This window comes from Corvus moneduloides, chromosome 5 (genome assembly GCF_009650955.1).
Source record: "Corvus moneduloides isolate bCorMon1 chromosome 5, bCorMon1.pri, whole genome shotgun sequence".
Classification (NCBI taxonomy): domain Eukaryota; kingdom Metazoa; phylum Chordata; class Aves; order Passeriformes; family Corvidae; genus Corvus; species Corvus moneduloides.
In genome coordinates, this window is record NC_045480.1 from 46,863,981 (window position 1) to 46,882,230 (window position 18,250).

The following is an 18,250-nucleotide window of genomic DNA, read 5'->3' on the forward strand; positions in this document are numbered from 1 at the left end:
CTTCCTGCCCGGGGAGAACGGGCCGGTGCCCGGCAGGCAGGGGCGGGGTGTCCCCCCAGAGGCAGGGCCGGCTCTCCCCGGCGCGGGGGCGGTGCGGCGCTGCTGGGGCCGGACCGTGACCGCGTCCCGCCCCCGGCGGGGCGGTGGCAGCGGCGGCGGCGGTACGTGCGCGGGGCGGCGCGGCGGCAGTGCCGGCGCGGAGCCACGGGGAGCCCCGAGCCCGCCGCGGTCGCGGCGATGCGCAGCGCGGCCGCGCCCATGGCGAGCAGCAGCGGCGGCGGCGGCAGGTAGGGTCGGGCGGGGCGGGGGCCCGCTCCCCCGGCCATGGCTCAGACGGAGCCCCCGAAGGCGGTGCGGCTGTGGCGCGACGCCGCCCTGCGCGCACGGAAGCTGCGGGACGGCCCTGGCGAGCCCGAGCCCGAGCCGGACGCGGGGCCGCCGGGGGGGCCGCCGCCGCCCCCCGGTGCCGCCGCTCCTCGCCGCCCGTCCCTGGCGGCGGCGGCGCTGGGGGAGCTGGAGGCGCTGAACCTGAGTGGGCGGGGGCTGGAGGAGCTGCCCGAGGAGGTAGGCGCCGCCCTGAGCGGGCTGCGAGTGCTCAGCCTGCGGCGCAACCGGCTGGGCCGCCTGCCCGCCGCCGCCCTGCGCCACCTGGGCCGCCTGGCCGAGCTCGACCTCAGCCACAACCGGCTGCGGGGCCTGGGGGACGGCGGGGCGCTGGCGGGGCTGCGGGGCCTGCGCAAGCTCAGCCTCAGCCACAACGAACTGGGCGCCGAGGGCCCGGGGCTGCCCCCCCGCCTCGCCGAGCTGGGCTGCCTCGAGGAGCTCGACCTCAGCTTCAACCGCCTGCGCCGCCTGCCCGAGGGCCTGGGCCGTCTGCGGCACCTCCGCACCCTCGACGTCGACCATAACCTGCTGCCCTCCTTCCCTGCCCCGCTGCTGGAGCTGGCCGCTCTGGAGGAGCTCGACTGTTCCGGCAACCGCCACCTCGGGGCCCTGCCCGAGGGCATCGCTGCCCTCCGCCGCCTCAAGATCCTCTGGCTCAGCGGCACCGGGCTGGCATCCCTGCCAGAGGGCCTCTGCCAGCTGAGTGCCCTCGAGAGCCTCATGCTGGATGGCAACCGGCTGCAGGCGCTGCCCGCTGGCTTTGGCAGACTACAGCGGCTCAAGATGCTGAACCTCTCCTCCAACCTGCTGGGGGAGTTCCCCTCTGCCATCTTGGCGCTGCCCAGTCTAGAGGAGCTCTACCTGAGCCGCAACCAGCTCACCGTGCTGCCCCCTCACCTCTGTCAGCTCCACCAGCTCCGCACTCTCTGGCTGGACAACAACCGCATCCGCTACCTGCCTGACTCCATCGTGCTCCTCCACAGCCTGGAGGAGCTGGTCCTGCAAGGCAACCAGATCGCCATCCTGCCTGAGGGCTTCGGGCAGCTTTCCCGTGTCACCTTGTGGAAGATCAAAGACAACCCCCTCATCCAGCCCCCCTATGAGGTGTGCATGAAAGGCATCCCCTACATCGCAGCTTACCAGCAGGAGCTGGCCCACTCCCAGCCTGCCCTCAAACCCCGCCTCAAGCTGGTCCTCATGGGCCTAAAGGATGCAGGAAAGACCCTGCTGAGACGGTGCCTCATGGAGGAAAATGGGCAGAGAGAGGACGTGGGAAGCCTGGAGGCAGGGAGCACCCAGCACAGAGGGTTTCCTGGGCAGCAGCAGGACATTGGGAGGGTGACAGTTGGGTGTTGCCCCTTTCCAGAGCCTCAAGACAGTTCCTCAACTCGGGTACCTGTCGTGCAGCAGGTGGAACGTCTCCCTGTTGAGCGGCAGGATATCCCTTCTCGTGTGCCCTCTCACCGAGCAAAAGGGGAGACACCATCCCCTGCACTGTCACTGCCATCCAGTGCCCCCCAAGTACCACTGGGACTAGGACTATCAGGAGGCAGTAAGGGCATCGAGGTGATGGACTGGACAGCGGATGCAGAGAGGGGCCTGACATTTATTGTGTACGAGCTGGCAGGGGACCCAAGCTATGATGTGATCCAGTCTTTCTTCCTCTCTCCTGGAGCCTTGTACGTGCTGGTGGTGAATTTGAGTGCCTACGTCCCTCAGCACTTCTACCCCTCTGTGGGCTATTTCTTACACTGGCTCAGTTCCAAGGTGCCCCATGCTGTGGTGTGCATGGTGGGAACCCATGCCGACCTCTGTGCGGAGCGGGAGTTGGAAGAGAAGTGCCTGGACATCCATCACCAGATCGCTCAGCAGGAGAAGAGGGATGCTGAGGGACTCCAGAGCTTAGTCCAGCAGGTGGATGAGGCTCTGGGACAGGACTTTGACCTGCGCTGCTCCAGCCCACACGCTGCCTTTTACGGAGTCTCAGACAAGAACTTGCGGCGAAAGAAGGCCCAGTTTCAGTATCTTCTCAACCACCGCCCACAGATCCTCTCTCCAGTGCTGCCTTTCAGCTGCCAGGACCGTTGCCAGGTGCGTCGCCTGCGGGACAAGCTCCTCTCGGTGGCTGAGCACCGGGATATCTTCCCAAACCTGCACCGGGTGTTGCCCAAGTCCTGGCAAGTGCTGGAGGAGCTGCACTTCCAGCCACAAGCTCAGCAGTTGTGGCTTAGCTGGTGGGACTCTGCCCGACTGGGCTTGCAGGCAGGCCTGACGGAGGATCGGCTCCAGAGTGCCCTGTCCTACCTGCACGAGAGTGGAAAGCTGCTCTACTTTGAGGAGCATCTCACCTTGCGGGAGTATGTGTTCCACAACCTGCCACGGCTCATTGACATCCTCAATGTCTTTTGCCAGCGGGATGCCACCGTGCTGCTACAGAAACTGCTCAGTGACACCCAGATTGACGAACTGAGGATCACTCAGCTCCATCATTACGTGGAGGGCTTCTTGCTGCATGGCCTCCTTCCTGCCCATGTTATCCGTCTCCTTCTTAAGCCCCACATCCAGAGCCGGGAGGATCTGCAGCTCATTCTGGAGCTGCTAGAGAAGATGGGGCTATGTTACTGTGTCAACAAACCCAAATGCAAGCCCTTAAATGGGGCAGCTGCTTGGTACAAGTTTCCCTGTTACGTGAAAAACGAGGTGCCCCATGCAGAGGCGTGGATCAATGGCACCAATCTGAGCGGACAGTCCTTCGTGGTGGAGCAGCTGCAGATTGAATATAGCTTTCCATTCATTTTCCCACCCGGCTTGTTTGCACGCTACAGTGTCCAGATTAACAGCCACGTGGTTCAGCGGTCGGATGGCAAATACCAGATTTATGCCTACCGGGGAAAGGTGCCTGTGGTGGTGAGCTACCGGCCTGCCAGGGGAGCTCTGCAGCCAGACACTCTGTCTATCGCTAGTCATGCGTCCCTACCAAATATCTGGACAGCTTGGCAAGCTATTACGCCTTTAGTGGAAGAACTGAATGTCCTGCTCCAGGAATGGCCGGGCCTGTACTACACTGTGCATGTCCTCTGTTCAAAGTGCCTTAAAAGAGGGTCACCCAACCCACACACTTTTCCAGGTAAGGCACAGCCCAGCTTGCCTTTCATCTCTTCTGGAGCTTTGCCCCTTCTAGAAAGGTGTCTTATGAGGTCAGCCCTAGCTCTATTTCTTTTTTTCTTTTTTTTTGTTTTTTCTTTTTTCTTTTCTTCTCTGCTCTAGCTCCTTTCCCTGGTGGTTTGAGTCATGAGAGAAAATATTAGGGTAGCTCCAAGGAGACAGGCTTAAAATAACCCTATTCTGAGAGGAGGGGGGTGTTACATCCCCCTTTGTCTGTGCCTTTTCTCTCTGCTTTTTGGGTTTTGGCCCTGAGGGTTGGCAGTGCTGTTGTTGAAAAGGCTCTAACCTGTCCTCCTTGTTTTGATTCCTTTGAGTGGGGACTGTGGTGTTGGGGGATCTTTTTCCCCCTAGTTCCTTTCACCCTGCAGCTCCCACTTCCTTGGAGCTATTTGTAAACACACATAGAGATGTCTAAAACATTGCAGGTGTCCCCCATCCCCCACTTCAACCCTCCATCCCCAAAACCTGGCCTGTGCTGCAGCCTCTCTGAATGCAGGAGAGCTCCTCCTGGTAGACAATGGGTGCGTTGGTCTCCATAGCCCTGTGTAAAAAGAGCTTTCTCTGAGCCCTGTCTCTAGCGGGAAGCATTCCTCCCTGAAGAGAGAAGGGTACTCCATCTTCTTTGTTTAAGTGTCTCACCTAGAAGTGATTCCCAGACTGTGCCTTTTGGAGCTGTTCTCACGAGGATTTTATTTTCCTTCCTCTCTCTCCCTTCATCAAACGAAAAAAGCATAACCTCTCTCCTCTGGAACATGACTGGTCGTGGTGCTTTATAAAGCTGTCACCTCTGAAGTTGTGATTTTTATTGGTGATGTTTTCCAGCAGCATCTGTTTTACTTTGTTTGTGCAGGTACTGCCTCCTAACTAGTGTCCTCTCAGTTCTGCTTGGGTTTGCTCTGCGGCTTGCAGGGTGCCATGGGAAGGGTGCTTTGATGTGTAAATCTGCATGAAATCAAAACACACTCTGGACTGTGAGCAATGCTCCAGAAATCTGCATTTTAACAACCATGTTGGAGGTGTGTTGTAACATTATTAAGAGGTAGCCTGAAATTCTGCAGGGAACTGTAGCATGATTTGAGTTAAAGCAAGCAATGGTGCTGAATTTGTTCATAAGTAAATATGATCAATAAGGTGTGGGTTTTTTGGGATTGTTTTGGGGTTTGGATTTTTGGGTTTTGTTTTGTTAGGTTTTTTTTCCTCTGGACATTTAGAATAAGGAGATGCTGTTTGCTCCTCAGCCTGAGTCCTGGCTCCATCAACTGTATCTCCCTCTTAACTGCTCACTTACGTAAGAGCCATTGGACTGGGGGGGTGAACCCATGCTGTGAGACATGCTGAGTGATATCTTGCTGCTGTCATGGTGCTTAGGGCAATGTGATCTGCTTTCCAAAAAAAAAAAAACCTGGAAACAAAAAAAAACCAAACGTGCCACAGAGCCCCTGAAAAAAACCCCAACAACCAAACCAAACAAAAAAACCCAACAACCCTCCCCAAAACCCCACCAAAATTAGTCAAGACAGCAAACATGTACATGCAGTGTGATGGTGTCATGGGCAGCTGTTGAAGATTTGGCTTGAGAATTCCAGTCTGCAGTCACGTATCTCCTTTATTTCTTCTTAACTGGTGAATGCTTTGTGGCTGTCCCTTTTTTCCCTGTGAGTAGATGATGCTTTAAAAGTGAAATGTGAAGGGGAGCCAGACTGCCTGCAGGCAGTTGGTGCTGTTGCTGACCCCAGTGATAGTCAGAGCAGGTTCAGAAGCATGAGAGAGGTATTGAAGGGTCTTTTCCTTTGGATTTGGCTGTGCCATCTGTGTTTCCTTAGAGGTGGGAAAGGATTGCTCTCTCCTGGGAGCCAGGCCACGTGTGCTGGGAAGGGAAGGCACAGGTGAGCAGGGTGCTGAGCATGGGAGGAGCTGGGGCTTGTGTGCCAGGTCTGTGAGTGGCACCTGGATGATGCTGCCTGTGGAAAGGGGGCTGCAGCATTTTTGAGGAGCTCCAGCAGGGCAGTCAGGCCTTGCTATCAGGGGCACAGGATAGCATCCCAGGTGTGACCCTGCCTTGGGGCAGGGAATGACTCTCTTAAACATGGATACTGCGTGACACTAGCTGGGAGAACAGCAGACAAACATGTTTAAAAGGCAAGGCTGATCTGTGGAAATGCTGAAGAGTGATTAAAGGCTGCAATTTATTGAGAAAGGTCCTTGTTGTCTTGGATGATGCTTAGATCTAGCCCACCTGTGATATGGACTATATGAAAAATGTGAGCTGTGATTTGGCTTGGGAGGTCTGTATGTCTGCATTTAATCTAAAATATTCTTTGCTGTGTGTCTGCTCTATGAGTAAAAGACTGTTTAGGAGCCCCTAAATGGCATTCATGAAGCTGAAGACTTTTTTTTCCTCTTGATTTTGTTGATTGGGAGGTGTGCATGTTTAAAGTCATGCTGCCAAGCTTGCTGTCATGCAAGTGAATCATGGTTGGTGTCATTTTTGACAAGGTGTAGGAAAGAGATGGGTTTAATGTTACAAAAATATGTAGTGAGGGAGATGTCTGTGTTTCTTTCCAAGCTCTTTTAGTGGAAATTCCTGGCAATTACAATGCTCCTAATACTTAAATAAGTCTGTGGGCTTTTTAGGACTGCACTGAAGAAGTGCTTTGCAGCCAGTTGACCTTAATAAGGGAAATATTTCTGGGGAGACACTGCCAAATTTGTGCTCAAAAATGGAAGTGCAGTCTGGCTCTGAGTGATTGTGCAATCTGTGTCGTCATTCATGAAACTGATGGTGCATTCTTTGGTCATGCAAAATTTTTGTTGGAATCCCCTTCAAAAAGGTAGTTCACAAGTTGAGGATTAATCTTTGCTTTTCCTCTCCTTCCCTTTCCTCTCTGTCCTGCACACTATAGCTTCCAGTATTAATAATACACATGGAAATACTCTAGGAACAAGCTACTGTGCATAGAAATGGTTAATAAAAACTGAGATTCTGGATTCAGTTTTCTGAGGGCTTATTGCAAACAGTGAATGAAAGTGATACAAAAATGCCTTGTTAGGGTCCTTTTAAGGAAGTTTTCGTGTTTGAAACAGTTTTGTAGCTGGGTGAAATAGTAACTGAATTGGCATCTGAGCTGCAATCTCAGTGTGCTTTGAGGCTGCAGTCATCCACTCGGCTGATAACAACTCGGTGTGTTGAATATTTTTTTTCTTTACATATGCACTATATATAAGTAAAAGTGTCCTTACCAGCCTAAGAAAGTCATATCCTTGCTTGGAGTGACCAACAGGAATGGTTCACCTCTCCAAGATGACAGGACCTCAGTTGGGTCATCACAGGCATTGTGAAATGCTCTCATTTGTATGTGATGTTCTTTTACCCCCTGGATGGAAGAGCTTTTAGGTTATTCATGTCCCATAAGCTATTAAGTGACTTGGGATTGGGGGATGGAGATAGTTTGCCATCTGTCTGATAGTAGACACGTGTGCTTTGTTTGGACAAATGTGACTGGATTTTCCAAGCTTGCATTCGTGTGCACCTGCTAACTGCCCTGCTGCTGTTTCCCCTTGCCCTGTGCTAGGCCAGGTCTGGGTCACCACGTGTGCTTCCAGACTGTCTTTTGTACAAGGTATCCTGATGTTCTATGTCTGATTCTTCTGGTGTTTGGACAGGGAGGGATTATGTTTGACCAGTGGTTTTCCTTTATTCCTGCCTGTGAAGTGGCTGTATGAGTTTAGACATAAGAAAGTCAGGGTCTGTGTTAGTCGTAGAAGATGGGCAGAGTGCTGTCACAAGTAAGATAAGTGGATGTGGGTTTACACAGAATAAAAATATGACAACAAATGGAAAGCCATGGGCAAAGATACTGTGTGAGCCTAGCAGCCCGTGTCCAGAAGGATGCTCCAGAGCTATTGGGGAGCTTTGAAAGATTCTGGAAGACTAGCAAGAGGTCTCCTGTGGAGAGAAAAGTGCACATTGGCCACCTGCCTTACTATCCCCTTCTTGAGGTATCAGAGCAGGGAGGAGATTACAAGCCTCTACTCTGCCTGTCTCCCACATCAAGGGTGAACAGAAGCAAGGATTATACTGCCAGTCACCTTAAGGGGTACAGACAGAGGTATCATAGTGTAGTTCCCCTTTGAGTGTCTGTCATGGCTAGAGCAGGGCTAAATAGGCCACCTTATGCTCATGATTCGAAGTGAACCATGCTCACCAGCCCCACATTGGAGTCAAAAGCTATCATAACCTCTTTTGGTGGCTGGGATAGAGTCAGGAGATAGGAAGGTGGAAGATCCTATGGTGTGTCATGCTGTCGAGTCACCCAATGCAAGGTGAGGCGAGAGCGGGTGGGACTGGTTTTGTCAGAAGGGCTCAGAGGTTGCTCCAAAATCTGAGTTGCTGCTCAGTGAAAGGCTCATGTCAGGTATCTAATTCCACTTTGTAGTCATGCTTTAAGTAGCTGGGGTTCTTTTCACAGACAATTGCAGTAGAACAACACCTGCTTGTTACAGAGCCTGATGCTAGCATCAGGCAGCCTTCTATTTTCCCCATTTGCAGGTGGAGTCTTTTTTTGCTTGACTTTCAAAGTAGATCTTATGTCTGTTTTGGGGCTGTTGTCACACTATCCTGCAGGCTGTGGCTTCAGCAGAGTACTGGGGCATAACTGGAGACAATGGGACAAGACTTCAGCACCATGTGAGCTGTGGCTGTGGATGATCTGGCAGGATGAAGCTGAACAGGGCCCTGTGGTTCAGTAGAAGAGCATAGATTGGTTGCTGGACTTGGGGAAGCTATTGTCATTCTGTGGCTCTAGCATGGATAATTTAGTTTACTGACTAGAGCTGGTTTCTGTGCTGTTGAAGTGACAACCTTGACTGGTGTGACTTGCTATAGGTAACAGTGTAGAAACACAGTAGTAGCCTATTTGCTACGAGGGATTTTTAGAGATTTGCTTCACATTAACCTGTGTTGCAAGGTGAGCATTTCAGGTCCTCTTGTTTAGTGGCTGTGGCATCCTCTAATTTAAACAACCTGTTGAAAGGGACAATGAATGTTTCTGTGGTCTTGGAGGAGGCTGAGAAATTGCCAGAGGAAGAGTATGGTATGCAGCATGGATGGCTGCCGTGGGACTGTCCCTGGTGGGGCACAGATGTGGGAACCAGTCTTTGGAGAGAACTGAAGTAGTCAGTGCAGACTTGGGCTTGTGCCTGACCGTCTAGCTTGGGAGGACACAGGAATGGGAGGGAATGTGGATGCTGGAGGAAAGGCTGAGGTTTTTGAATTGCCTTCTTAAAGCTGTCCTGCAGTGTCTGGTTACCTTGTATTGTGTGTGTTTGGGGGCTTTTATTTTAAAGCTCTTAATATAGAACTTGTTAAAATTACTTGAAATTAGAATGGCAACTTGCACACTTAACACTGCTTGAAGAAATCCTCTTCCTTGCTCAGAGGAATCCTCTTCCTTACGCAAAAAGTTTCTATGCATTTGTGAAAAAAGAAAGCTTTTGTGGTATGTCAGCTCCGGTACAGGGAAGCTCTTCTGGTTTGTCCCTTAACAACTTGTCTTGCCCTGACCTGTTCCCCGTGGGAGTCATCTCTGGGCTTTGAGCCTCTGGACTTTGAGCTGTCATCACCGAACCAGGGAGATGCTAGATTTGGTTGAGTGGATCCTTTTGGTTTGGTTAGTGAAGCAAAGCAGAGTTCTTGGCCTTCAGCGCATTACTTTTTTTTTGGTTTGTGTTTTTGGTTTGTGTTTTTTATTACAGTTGCTGAAATTTGTCTTTGCAGGAAATGACCTACAAAAGAGTTGCTGGGTACCAAATGATTCTTTGTTTCATTGCGTGAGATCTGTTTAAAAGCTACTGACTGTGAGGGTGAGATAAGATGTTGATGTAGGTTTTCTGCTCTCTGGAGTCAGTTGATTACATGAGGACTGATTTGTGTGCTGCTTCAGCATGCTGTGGACACCGGTGTCATGAAACATGATATCCATTGTCTTGTGTGCTCACACATCTGGTGATATGATGCCTGCTTCTACAACCACTGAAGTGGGAAAAGTTTTCCTGTGTAAGTTTAGTTTAGATTTAGCATGTGAACAATCCACATGCATGTATTACAGGGGCCTACTGCTTATGCATCTCAGGAGCGGATGGTGGAAAATCACCAACCGTGCTGAATTATTGTTGTCTTTTGGGGTCGTGAACATGTTACTTGACATTGGGATAGAGCAGTGAAAAAACAGTGTCAGTTTAAAAACAAAATAAGAGTGCATCTAGTAGGTAATTCTCCTGTAAGCTGTGGTGTGCATTGCTTTTGCAGTATTAGCAGGCAACTGTGGTAGCCTAGCATGCTCTCCAGTTAGTAATTTGCTACTAATAGTGCAGGTTGTTTGGCTCTTGAAAGCAATTTGCCAGGGAAGAAGGAGAAAAATTTATTTAGTGGAAAGTCCTGTGTGGGGTTTGAATTCTTGGAAATCATCAGTGTACAATTTTTTTTATACCTTCCCCCCCATCCCCCCCCATCATGAATACAGAAAGAATAACCTCTAGATATGTAGATATGTAAAGAAAATTGTGGTCTGGGGGTTGAATACAAGGTAATCAGTTATATCCTTTTATCTCCCTCTCCTTATTTGTGGTATTTGTGCTTGTCACACAGATGTGGACAACTGTGAGAGTAACCAAGCTGGCTGGTGCCAAATAAGATCGCCCCTTCTCAGGTGCTTTGGAGCTTGTGGGATGCCTGTTTTAAGGGAGCTCCTTGTAGGGACAAGGAGTGGGAAGGGAGTGTCTAAGATTTCTGTGTGAATTATAACCACCAAATTCCTCTGCTGCAAACAAAATGTATCAGGGCTTTTGACTAGCTAAGAACTTATCTGTGTCTGAGTAAGTAATGCAGTTGGGTTATAGGAATCTCAGCGTGCCTCCATGGTCTCTTATATGGTGGTCTTGCCTACATCAGGAGAGCTGATGGGATTCTGGTGACCACAGTGTGAGGGAGCTGTTTTATACAGAGGATGAGGAGGCCGTGATGTTTTTAGAAGCTCTTGCGTGGATGAAGTTTACAGTCTTGGATGGCAAGGTCACCTGTGTGAATGTGGCCTTTGTTCCAGCTAGACCAGCTGGGAGAGTTTTGTCCTCTAGCAGTTTATTTCTGGGCAACCAGATGGAAGAACTGAGATTGGGGGGTGCAAGACCTGTGAAAAAAAATGGCTGGTTAGCTTTGGGAGAAATTTAATTTGGGATGTTCAGATGGAACATATTTGAGGGATTACGGTTCTGCCTCAGGAGGCTGCTGGAGGCTGAAGACATATTGTACTTGTGGTATTTTCCTGGCTAAGGCTTGGTGCTAACACTGATCGGGTTGCCAACATGGTCAATAGTAGTGTGGTTTCAGACTTAACGCAGGTTCTGTGGTTAGGGGTGACTTGTCTGTGGCCAGTGGATGGAGGCTGTGCTCAGACTGAGCTGTGATTGCTGAAGTGCTTGCCTGCTGGAGTTGGTTGTGGTTTAAAGCAAGACCTTAATTTCAGATGTGTTTTTTTGTTTTCACAGTGGTCATTTTCAAAAGCTCTGAGCTTTACGCAAAGGTGTACTGAGTACACTCCTTACTGGTTTTAGCTGTGGATTGGTGGGGGACGGGTGTGAAAATGACCTAGGACCTACAGACTTTATAAAGTAGCATTAATTTTGAATTGGCAGTTGAACATGGCAAGCTCTGCATGAACCAAACAACAGCTTTGAGATGAGCAAGGTGCTTCCGTTGGGAAGTTCATTAAACTGAGTGCTTTGTGAAGATCAGACTGAACTGAACGAGGTCAAGTAACCTTCAGCACAAAATAAAGTTCCATCTCAAATCCTGTTCAGACCTGCCTTGTATTGCCACGTGCTGACTCAGATTTGGTGCTCGAACACTCCAGGAAGCAGCTGTATTGTTGTTGATCTAGGATACATTGAATTGTGCTGATAAGATGATGGGAGACTTCTGCTGGGCTTTTAGTGGTGGGATTTCTTGCATTTCTGCAAGACTCTATGCAAGCAATACTAGGGTATCTCTTATACCCAGTTTTAGGGTGATGTTTGCCAAGAGTCCAGTTTAGAGAAACATTTTTATTTGTGTTATCTGAGGGAACCTAGACTGTTCTGAGAAAACTCCTTCCTCCTTCATTCATGGTACCCATCACTTTCTGTAGAGTTTTCAGTCTCTTCCTGTTACAATGTGACAGGAACAAAACAAAGGTACAACAGTGGTAGGACAGGGATTTATGGGCCTCGTGCCCACAAATGACTGGTGATAAAATGAATATTGTAGGTTTTTGTCCTAACAGAATACAAGATTATAGCACACTTCAATTAAGAGTTGTTTCTTGAATTATCTGTGCATAGTAACTTTCCAGTCTGTGTGCTGAATTCCTCTTGGAGCATGTTCTTTGCATTTTTAGCAGGTGTTTTTCTCTCCAGCAATGGTATCTAATAGGGGACAGATCCTGCCCTTGCAGTAGGGTACGGTTGTCGATGAACTTTCTAAAAAATTAAATGGCCATGGTTTCCAGAGCATCAAAATCTGCAGAGTTTGAGACAGCGGTGCTTGACCTAGTTTGCATCCAATGTGTCTAGTGATTTCTGCCCCATGAAACCACACAGTGGAAAAATATTGAAGATGTACAGTGATTTGGCCTTGCTTAACTTTGAGAGACATGTACAGTGTGTTTAGTTCTTCTGCATCAATGCAAGGTTGGGAGCAGAGAACTGCTAGAAGGGTTGATTTGTCCCAAACTTATCCCAAAACAAGTGTTCTCATATTCAGGAAGACCCAACCCCCTCCCCCCACCCCAGCTACATGGGCAACATACAGAGGATGAGCTTCTTGCAGCAGAAGAAAAAGGCATCTTTGTCATGCTGTTTCTGAAAGTTTATGATGGACACAGCAGAACTGCAAAATTGTCCTGCAGCACAGACCACGAGTGTACCTGGTGCAGCAGAACCCTGCTGCTTCTCTAGCTGTAGTTGTGGAACTCTGTTGCTGGCTATTTAGTACCTTCTCCACTCCCTGTGGCCTCTTTCTTAAACACAGCAGTCAGGTATGCATGGCAAGCAGTTTTTCTCTGAACAGATAGTGTTAGAACTTAGCAATTTGCAGAGCTGAAATGTGTGCAGGCTGTACAGTGGAGGACAGAGAGACAGGGACCTCTGTCTGAGACTGGCTGCCTGACATCAGTCTTTTACTCTAAATATTCCTGTTGCCCATGTCTGAACAGTTGGATTTTCATCTCTCATTCAAATTCTCAGATAAATTGAGATCAGTAAAGAATGAAGTACAAAGAGATGGAGTGATGGCTGGTGATAAAGACCCATTCTGATAATCAGTCCTCTCATATTGACCCTCCTGACACTTGAGTTTTTATCTTTCCACCCTCTTTCTGTATTTATATTGTGTGTAACTCACCAGTCTGTACACATGTTCTCTTTTACTACATTATGGGGAAAATAGCATGATTGTCTGTCAAATTGCTGATCTTTGCACTTTTCAGGGTTACATCCTCAATGTTTAATAATCTGCAGCTGTATTTATTGTGATGTGTGATAGGGAATAGTTCAAATTGTTTATGTAGAACTCTTTATTTTCTCCCCAAAAGAGCCGAACAGCTGGGACCTTGTCTCTATGGGACCAAAGGGGGACTTGAGGCAGCTACATAACTTACTTGTCCCCTTATTTTGGTAATTCTTCATCTGTGAAGCTGTGAGTGGCTCACAGGAGCGATTACCTTCCTTAGCAGGGTGATTTAATCATGAGGAGATGCACAGGAGCTGGAGCAGAAGTGGCAGTAGGGTGGCAGCTGGGCTGCTCTGCACTCCTTTGAGTGTACGGAAGGCGTCTTGCAAATTGCAGACGCAGCCGGGAGTAGCCAAAGGGCATGGGAAATTGCAAATCCAGACAAACCGGTGTCTGACTGAGCAGGAGCTGTGTGGTGCCAAACTCTCACTCAATGATAGGGAGCTGTTTCTTGGTCTAAAATGGTTTTAAAGTGCGCTGTAGGTTGAGAGAACAGCTGCTGGCTTGGCCTCCGCTGCCTTAATGTGGGCTTTGAGCCTGCCAGCCTCTGTCCCACTGTTGAACTTCTTGAGTCGCTCCGTCTTGCACCACTGTATTGCTGAGCAGCCCAACTAGAAACAAGCAGTGAGAGCTGCAATAATCAGTTCTGGCTCAAAGTATTCCCTGGGTAGTCCTTTGGATGGGTTGGCTTTCTTGGGGAAGCCTCATCTGGACTGTATCTTCAGGAAGCCAGCATGCTGTGTTCAGAGAGAAACAAGCAGGTGGACCTCTCTGCATTTCCAGGACATTCCAGGCAGGGGAAGATGGACAAACTGATCCTTTATTATATGTCTGTGCTACTGCAGTGAGGGGAAGAGATGGAAGATTGTGCGTTTCCTCTCCTGGTGTGCATGGTGCTTCTTACCCCCTTGCTGTGTGTGGCTGTATTTTTGCACTGGGTTTGCATGGCAAAGTTTTGGTAGCGGGAGTGGGGCCCTACAGGGTTTGCTCCTGTGAGAAGCTGCTGGAAGCTTCCCATCTCTCTGACAGATGCCTCCAAGATGGACCCAGCACTGGCCAAGGCCAAGCCCATCAGCAGTGGTGGCAGTACCTGTGGGATAACATATGAAAAGGGGAAAAAAACCAAACCCCCTTGCAGCAGCAGTTGCAGGTGGATGCCTGAAAGAGGCTGTGATCCTGTGAGAAGCCTGTGCTGAAGCAGACCTCAGACAGGACCTATGGACCCATGGAGAGAGGAGCCAATGCTAGAGTAGGTTTGCTGGTAGGACTTAAGACCCTGTGGGGGACCCTTGCTGGAGCAGTCTGTGAAGAACTACAGTCTGTGGGAGGGGCCCCACACTGGAGCAGGGGAAAAGTCTGAGGAGTCCTTCCCTTAGGAGGAAGGAGCAGCAGAGACAATCTGTGATGAACTGACTGCAGACCCCATTCCTGACCCTCTGTGCCACTGGAGAGAGAGGAGGTAGAGAAAATCAGGAGGCAAAAAGGAGTGAAGTTGAGCAGAGGAAGAAGGACTGGATAGGACAGAGGTGTTTTAAGATTTGGGTTATTTCTCATTATCCTTCTCTGATTTGATGGGTAAAAAATTAAATTTTCCAAAGTCGAGTCTGTTTTGCCCATGACAGCAATTGGTGAGTGATCTCTCCCTGCTCTTATCTCAGCGAGCCTGTATTTTCTCTCCCCTGTCTCATTGAGGAAAGGAGTGGTAGAGTGGCTTTGGTGGGCACCTGGCATCCAGCCAGGGTTAACCCACCACAATTTTATAGGCAGAACTGCTGGATGGGGTTGAATGTGCTGAAGCAGAGGGTTCTTGGTGGCAGGTTTCCAAACCAGGGAGTCGGCAGCAAGCACCAGGCCTACTTACACTCGTTGCATAATCAGATGAGTTTTCAGCTCCCTGTGCATTTCTCTAAACCTTCCTTTTGAACAGCCTCTTTCTTCGTCCGAGAGATTTTCGTGCTCTTATTTCAGACAGTGATGCATGCACTAGATTTGGAAGATTCTCATATCCATATGACTCTGGTATATCAAAGTGGCTAAATTTAGAAAATCTAACAAAAAAGAGCTTCCCCTTCCTGTGATCTGACATAATGTTTCTTGGTCGCTGTTATTTTTACTACAGAACAGCTTAAATCTATTTTGGTTGGGCACTAAGTGATGGCTGCAGTGTGAAAGAAGAAATTTGTTTCTGTGAAGTCAGGCGGCTGTGCTGCAGCTTCAGGGCTCTGAGGGCAGCCTGCTCATGTTGAGCATGTGCCAGTGCTGTGTTGGGGCCCCCCTTTACAGCCCTGCTCAGCTCTCTTGAGCCCTGCCCACTCAGTAGAGGGTCTCTGGGGCTCAGAGCTTCAATGGCTCTGAACTTCTCCAACATCTTGTAGATGTAGTGAGTGGCAGTGGTGATGGATTTTAACACACACACACACCACTACTTCACTCATCCTCCAAATTCTGGGAGGACAGTATAGGAGAGATGTTTGGCTGGAACCAAAGGAGCAGATGCAATGAGAGGCTTACATGGGAACCAGTCAAGCCTCTGGTTTCACAGGTCTCTTTAATTCATGGACCTTTTACTGTACACTGTTAGGACCAGGACTGAGCCATCCCTGCCTGGAAAATGCACTGGTGGAATCATGCCCTGCTGAGCACCTTGAGCTCTTGGTGTCAGGAATATAATTCAAGATTTCCAACTTCCTTACTCATTTTGGGTTTGGGTTTTTATTTGTTTGGGTTGTTTGGGTGTTTTTTAAGCCATCTCCTTTGTTAAAACTTTCTCTGTGGAGGTTCAAGCTCATACTTGATTATAGCTGACTGCTCTGCTTCAACAGCCTTCTGACTTGTTTCTGAACATCCCACGCCTGCTTTCATATTGAGATGGAGTGAAGGAAGACAACTGGGATTTTGGGAAGAGACACCTTTTTTTGCTGACCTCAATATCCCAGAAATCTGCTGAACAAGAATTTATTTCTTACTTTAGCATCATTTTAACTTCTGGTGGACAGTTGTGTAGAAATGTTCAGTAGGTGAAAATAGAGGCAATGTGAGCCTCACTCTGAAACTTTGGTCATCTCCAGGTGCTTTTATTCAGGTTCATGATGGTGCCAGAGGGTTATGTAGGTAATGAAACTCCAGTGTGCTTTGTCCTCACTAAAAGGTCCAATCAGATCTGTGTACCTGAACATGTACTTTCAGGAGTTTTGGGTGGGGAGTCTCGCTCATGCTGTCACGTGAAGGATCGTGCTGTGTTTCAGCATTGGCGAGATTTTCATGGCACCTTGAGTAAGCGAGAAGTTTGTCATTTCTCAGAGGAGCATGTGTGTGCCCCGAGGGAGCCCTACAGGTTCTCAGGTGATCATTACTGGATTTTGGCAAGATCTTAACTGATGCTTGCATAGGCAAATAATTCAGCTCAGCAAGTGGCTGCTGTGGTCAGCTTGGAGCCTTGCTAGGGTGAGATGCTGAAATAAACAATCAAGAGTTGAGTCTTGTGTGCATCTTTTCCTAGCCAATGTATTTGTGCCTCAAAGGCTCAGCCAAAGTGAAGACTTCCTTGGATGAAAGAAAAGTTTGGGAACCTTCCCCTGGGATCAGAAAAAAAAATCACTTTTCTCTGTGTCTTTTGTAATGGAAAACTACCACAAAGCTTTTGAAGCTCTCTGTTATTTTTAACTTGTTCTTTGTCCTTCTTTGAAATAAATCACATCTTTCTTCTCTGACAAAAGAGTGTTTAGCATGTTATGTAGATACACACATGCACATTTTTGAGTGCCTGCAGTCAAGTTCAACACAATGTTAAGAAAATGTTGCCGGACATGGTAAGATTGTGTTCAGTTTAGTGATTCACACAGGGATCTGATTTAAAAAAAGAAAAAAAGTTTTAAAAAAATTAAAGAAACTCCCCCCAACCAGCCGTTGGGCTGAAGAGGGTGTGATGAGAGGAGATGCTTAATGGACCATTTTGGGAAGTGCAGTAGGTTGGCTCTGAATCTGTGACTTGGATTTCTAGCCCAGCACTTTGCAGATGCTAAAACTGTGCTTCCCATTAAAAGCTGGCCACTGTGCAAGTGTGGCCAGGTGTCTTTGGCTAGGGGGAAGCTGAGCAGTGTGGCTGTTCACTCAATGCATGGCTGCACCTTCCCCCAGGCACCAGGGTGGCAGCGTGGTCCTTGTAGTGAGGTTGGGCAGCTTGAGGGCAGTTCTTGACCAGCCTTTAGTTTATTGCCTGTATGGGATCCCAAGTTGTCATGTTTTATGGCAGGCCCATGCCCAGGCTCCAGGTCAGAGTTTATTACTTTTAGCTGTGCTTCCTGAAGCATTTAATGTCTGTCTTTCCCTGAAACAGCACCTTTGGTTGAAAGCCGTGTTGCAAAACAGCCTCTGCTCTGCAGCTGCTGAATCATGTAAGTTTCATGCATGATTCTGCTTCCTGGCATGTACCAAGTGCACCCAGTCCCATCTGAATCTTGCAGGTGAGTGTTGGAACTGAGAACTGCCCACAGAATTATGATTCTGCTGGAGACAGCAGTTTTACCCCTTGCTCTGTGCTGCTTTATTCTCAGTTGCATAATGCAGCATGATGCAGATAATCTGCTCATCATCACAAAAGGATTTAAAATTCGTTTTTAATCGGAAGTCATTTTAATAAAGCTTTTCCCTGCTTGGAGGACTGTTTTTCTGGCTTGAGTGTTTAAGAACAAAATGCAGGAGACCGAGGGAGGTGGGAGGGAACCAGCTGAGGAAGGACGGAGACAGGCACCTCTGTCTGGCTCCCAGGCGGCTGCTGGTGAAGTCCAGAGCTGTGGGACACGTTTCCAGTAGCACCAAGCATGCAAAATCCTTACATGCACAGACAGAAGTAGCTCATAGGTCTGTTCTCTTGGAATTTTCTCTCACAGAGCAAACCTCTGGTGGTGATGGAGAGAAGGAAAGGGCAATCTAGTCCAATCTGGTTTGTACTCCGCCTTTTAACCATCTGTGTCCAAAACACTGGTAGTCCTGTAGGGCCTCCTGCATCTCAGAACAGATTGTGGTCCTGGACATGGTGCAGCATTTACTTCTCTTGTGATGGTAATGACATACAGTTTGTGTGATTTACCTTATTTCTTTGGCTGTTGCTCTGCCATTTTATTGTGGAAAGTGCACTGTCTAAAACAGCATGTGAACTCT

The 18,250-nt window shown here is 48.8% G+C and overlaps 1 protein-coding gene across 3 annotated transcripts in view; it reads left to right on the forward strand.

The window, feature by feature from the left end:
- The first annotated feature begins 254 nt into the window (after positions 1-254).
- Positions 255-18,250, forward strand: part of MFHAS1 (malignant fibrous histiocytoma amplified sequence 1) — a 35,073-nt gene continuing 17,077 nt past the window's right edge. For 2 of the 3 annotated variants that reach the window (XR_004240559.1, XM_032110585.1), the window contains exon 1: positions 256-3,511. Coding sequence is in view for 2 of the 3 variants with exons in the window: in XM_032110585.1 (XP_031966476.1) it covers positions 325-3,511 (3,187 nt within the window). In the remaining variant the exon portion in view is untranslated. Of the gene's footprint in view, positions 3,512-18,250 lie in introns of all 3 variants that reach the window. The other variant, XM_032110586.1, reaches the window with a different exon arrangement.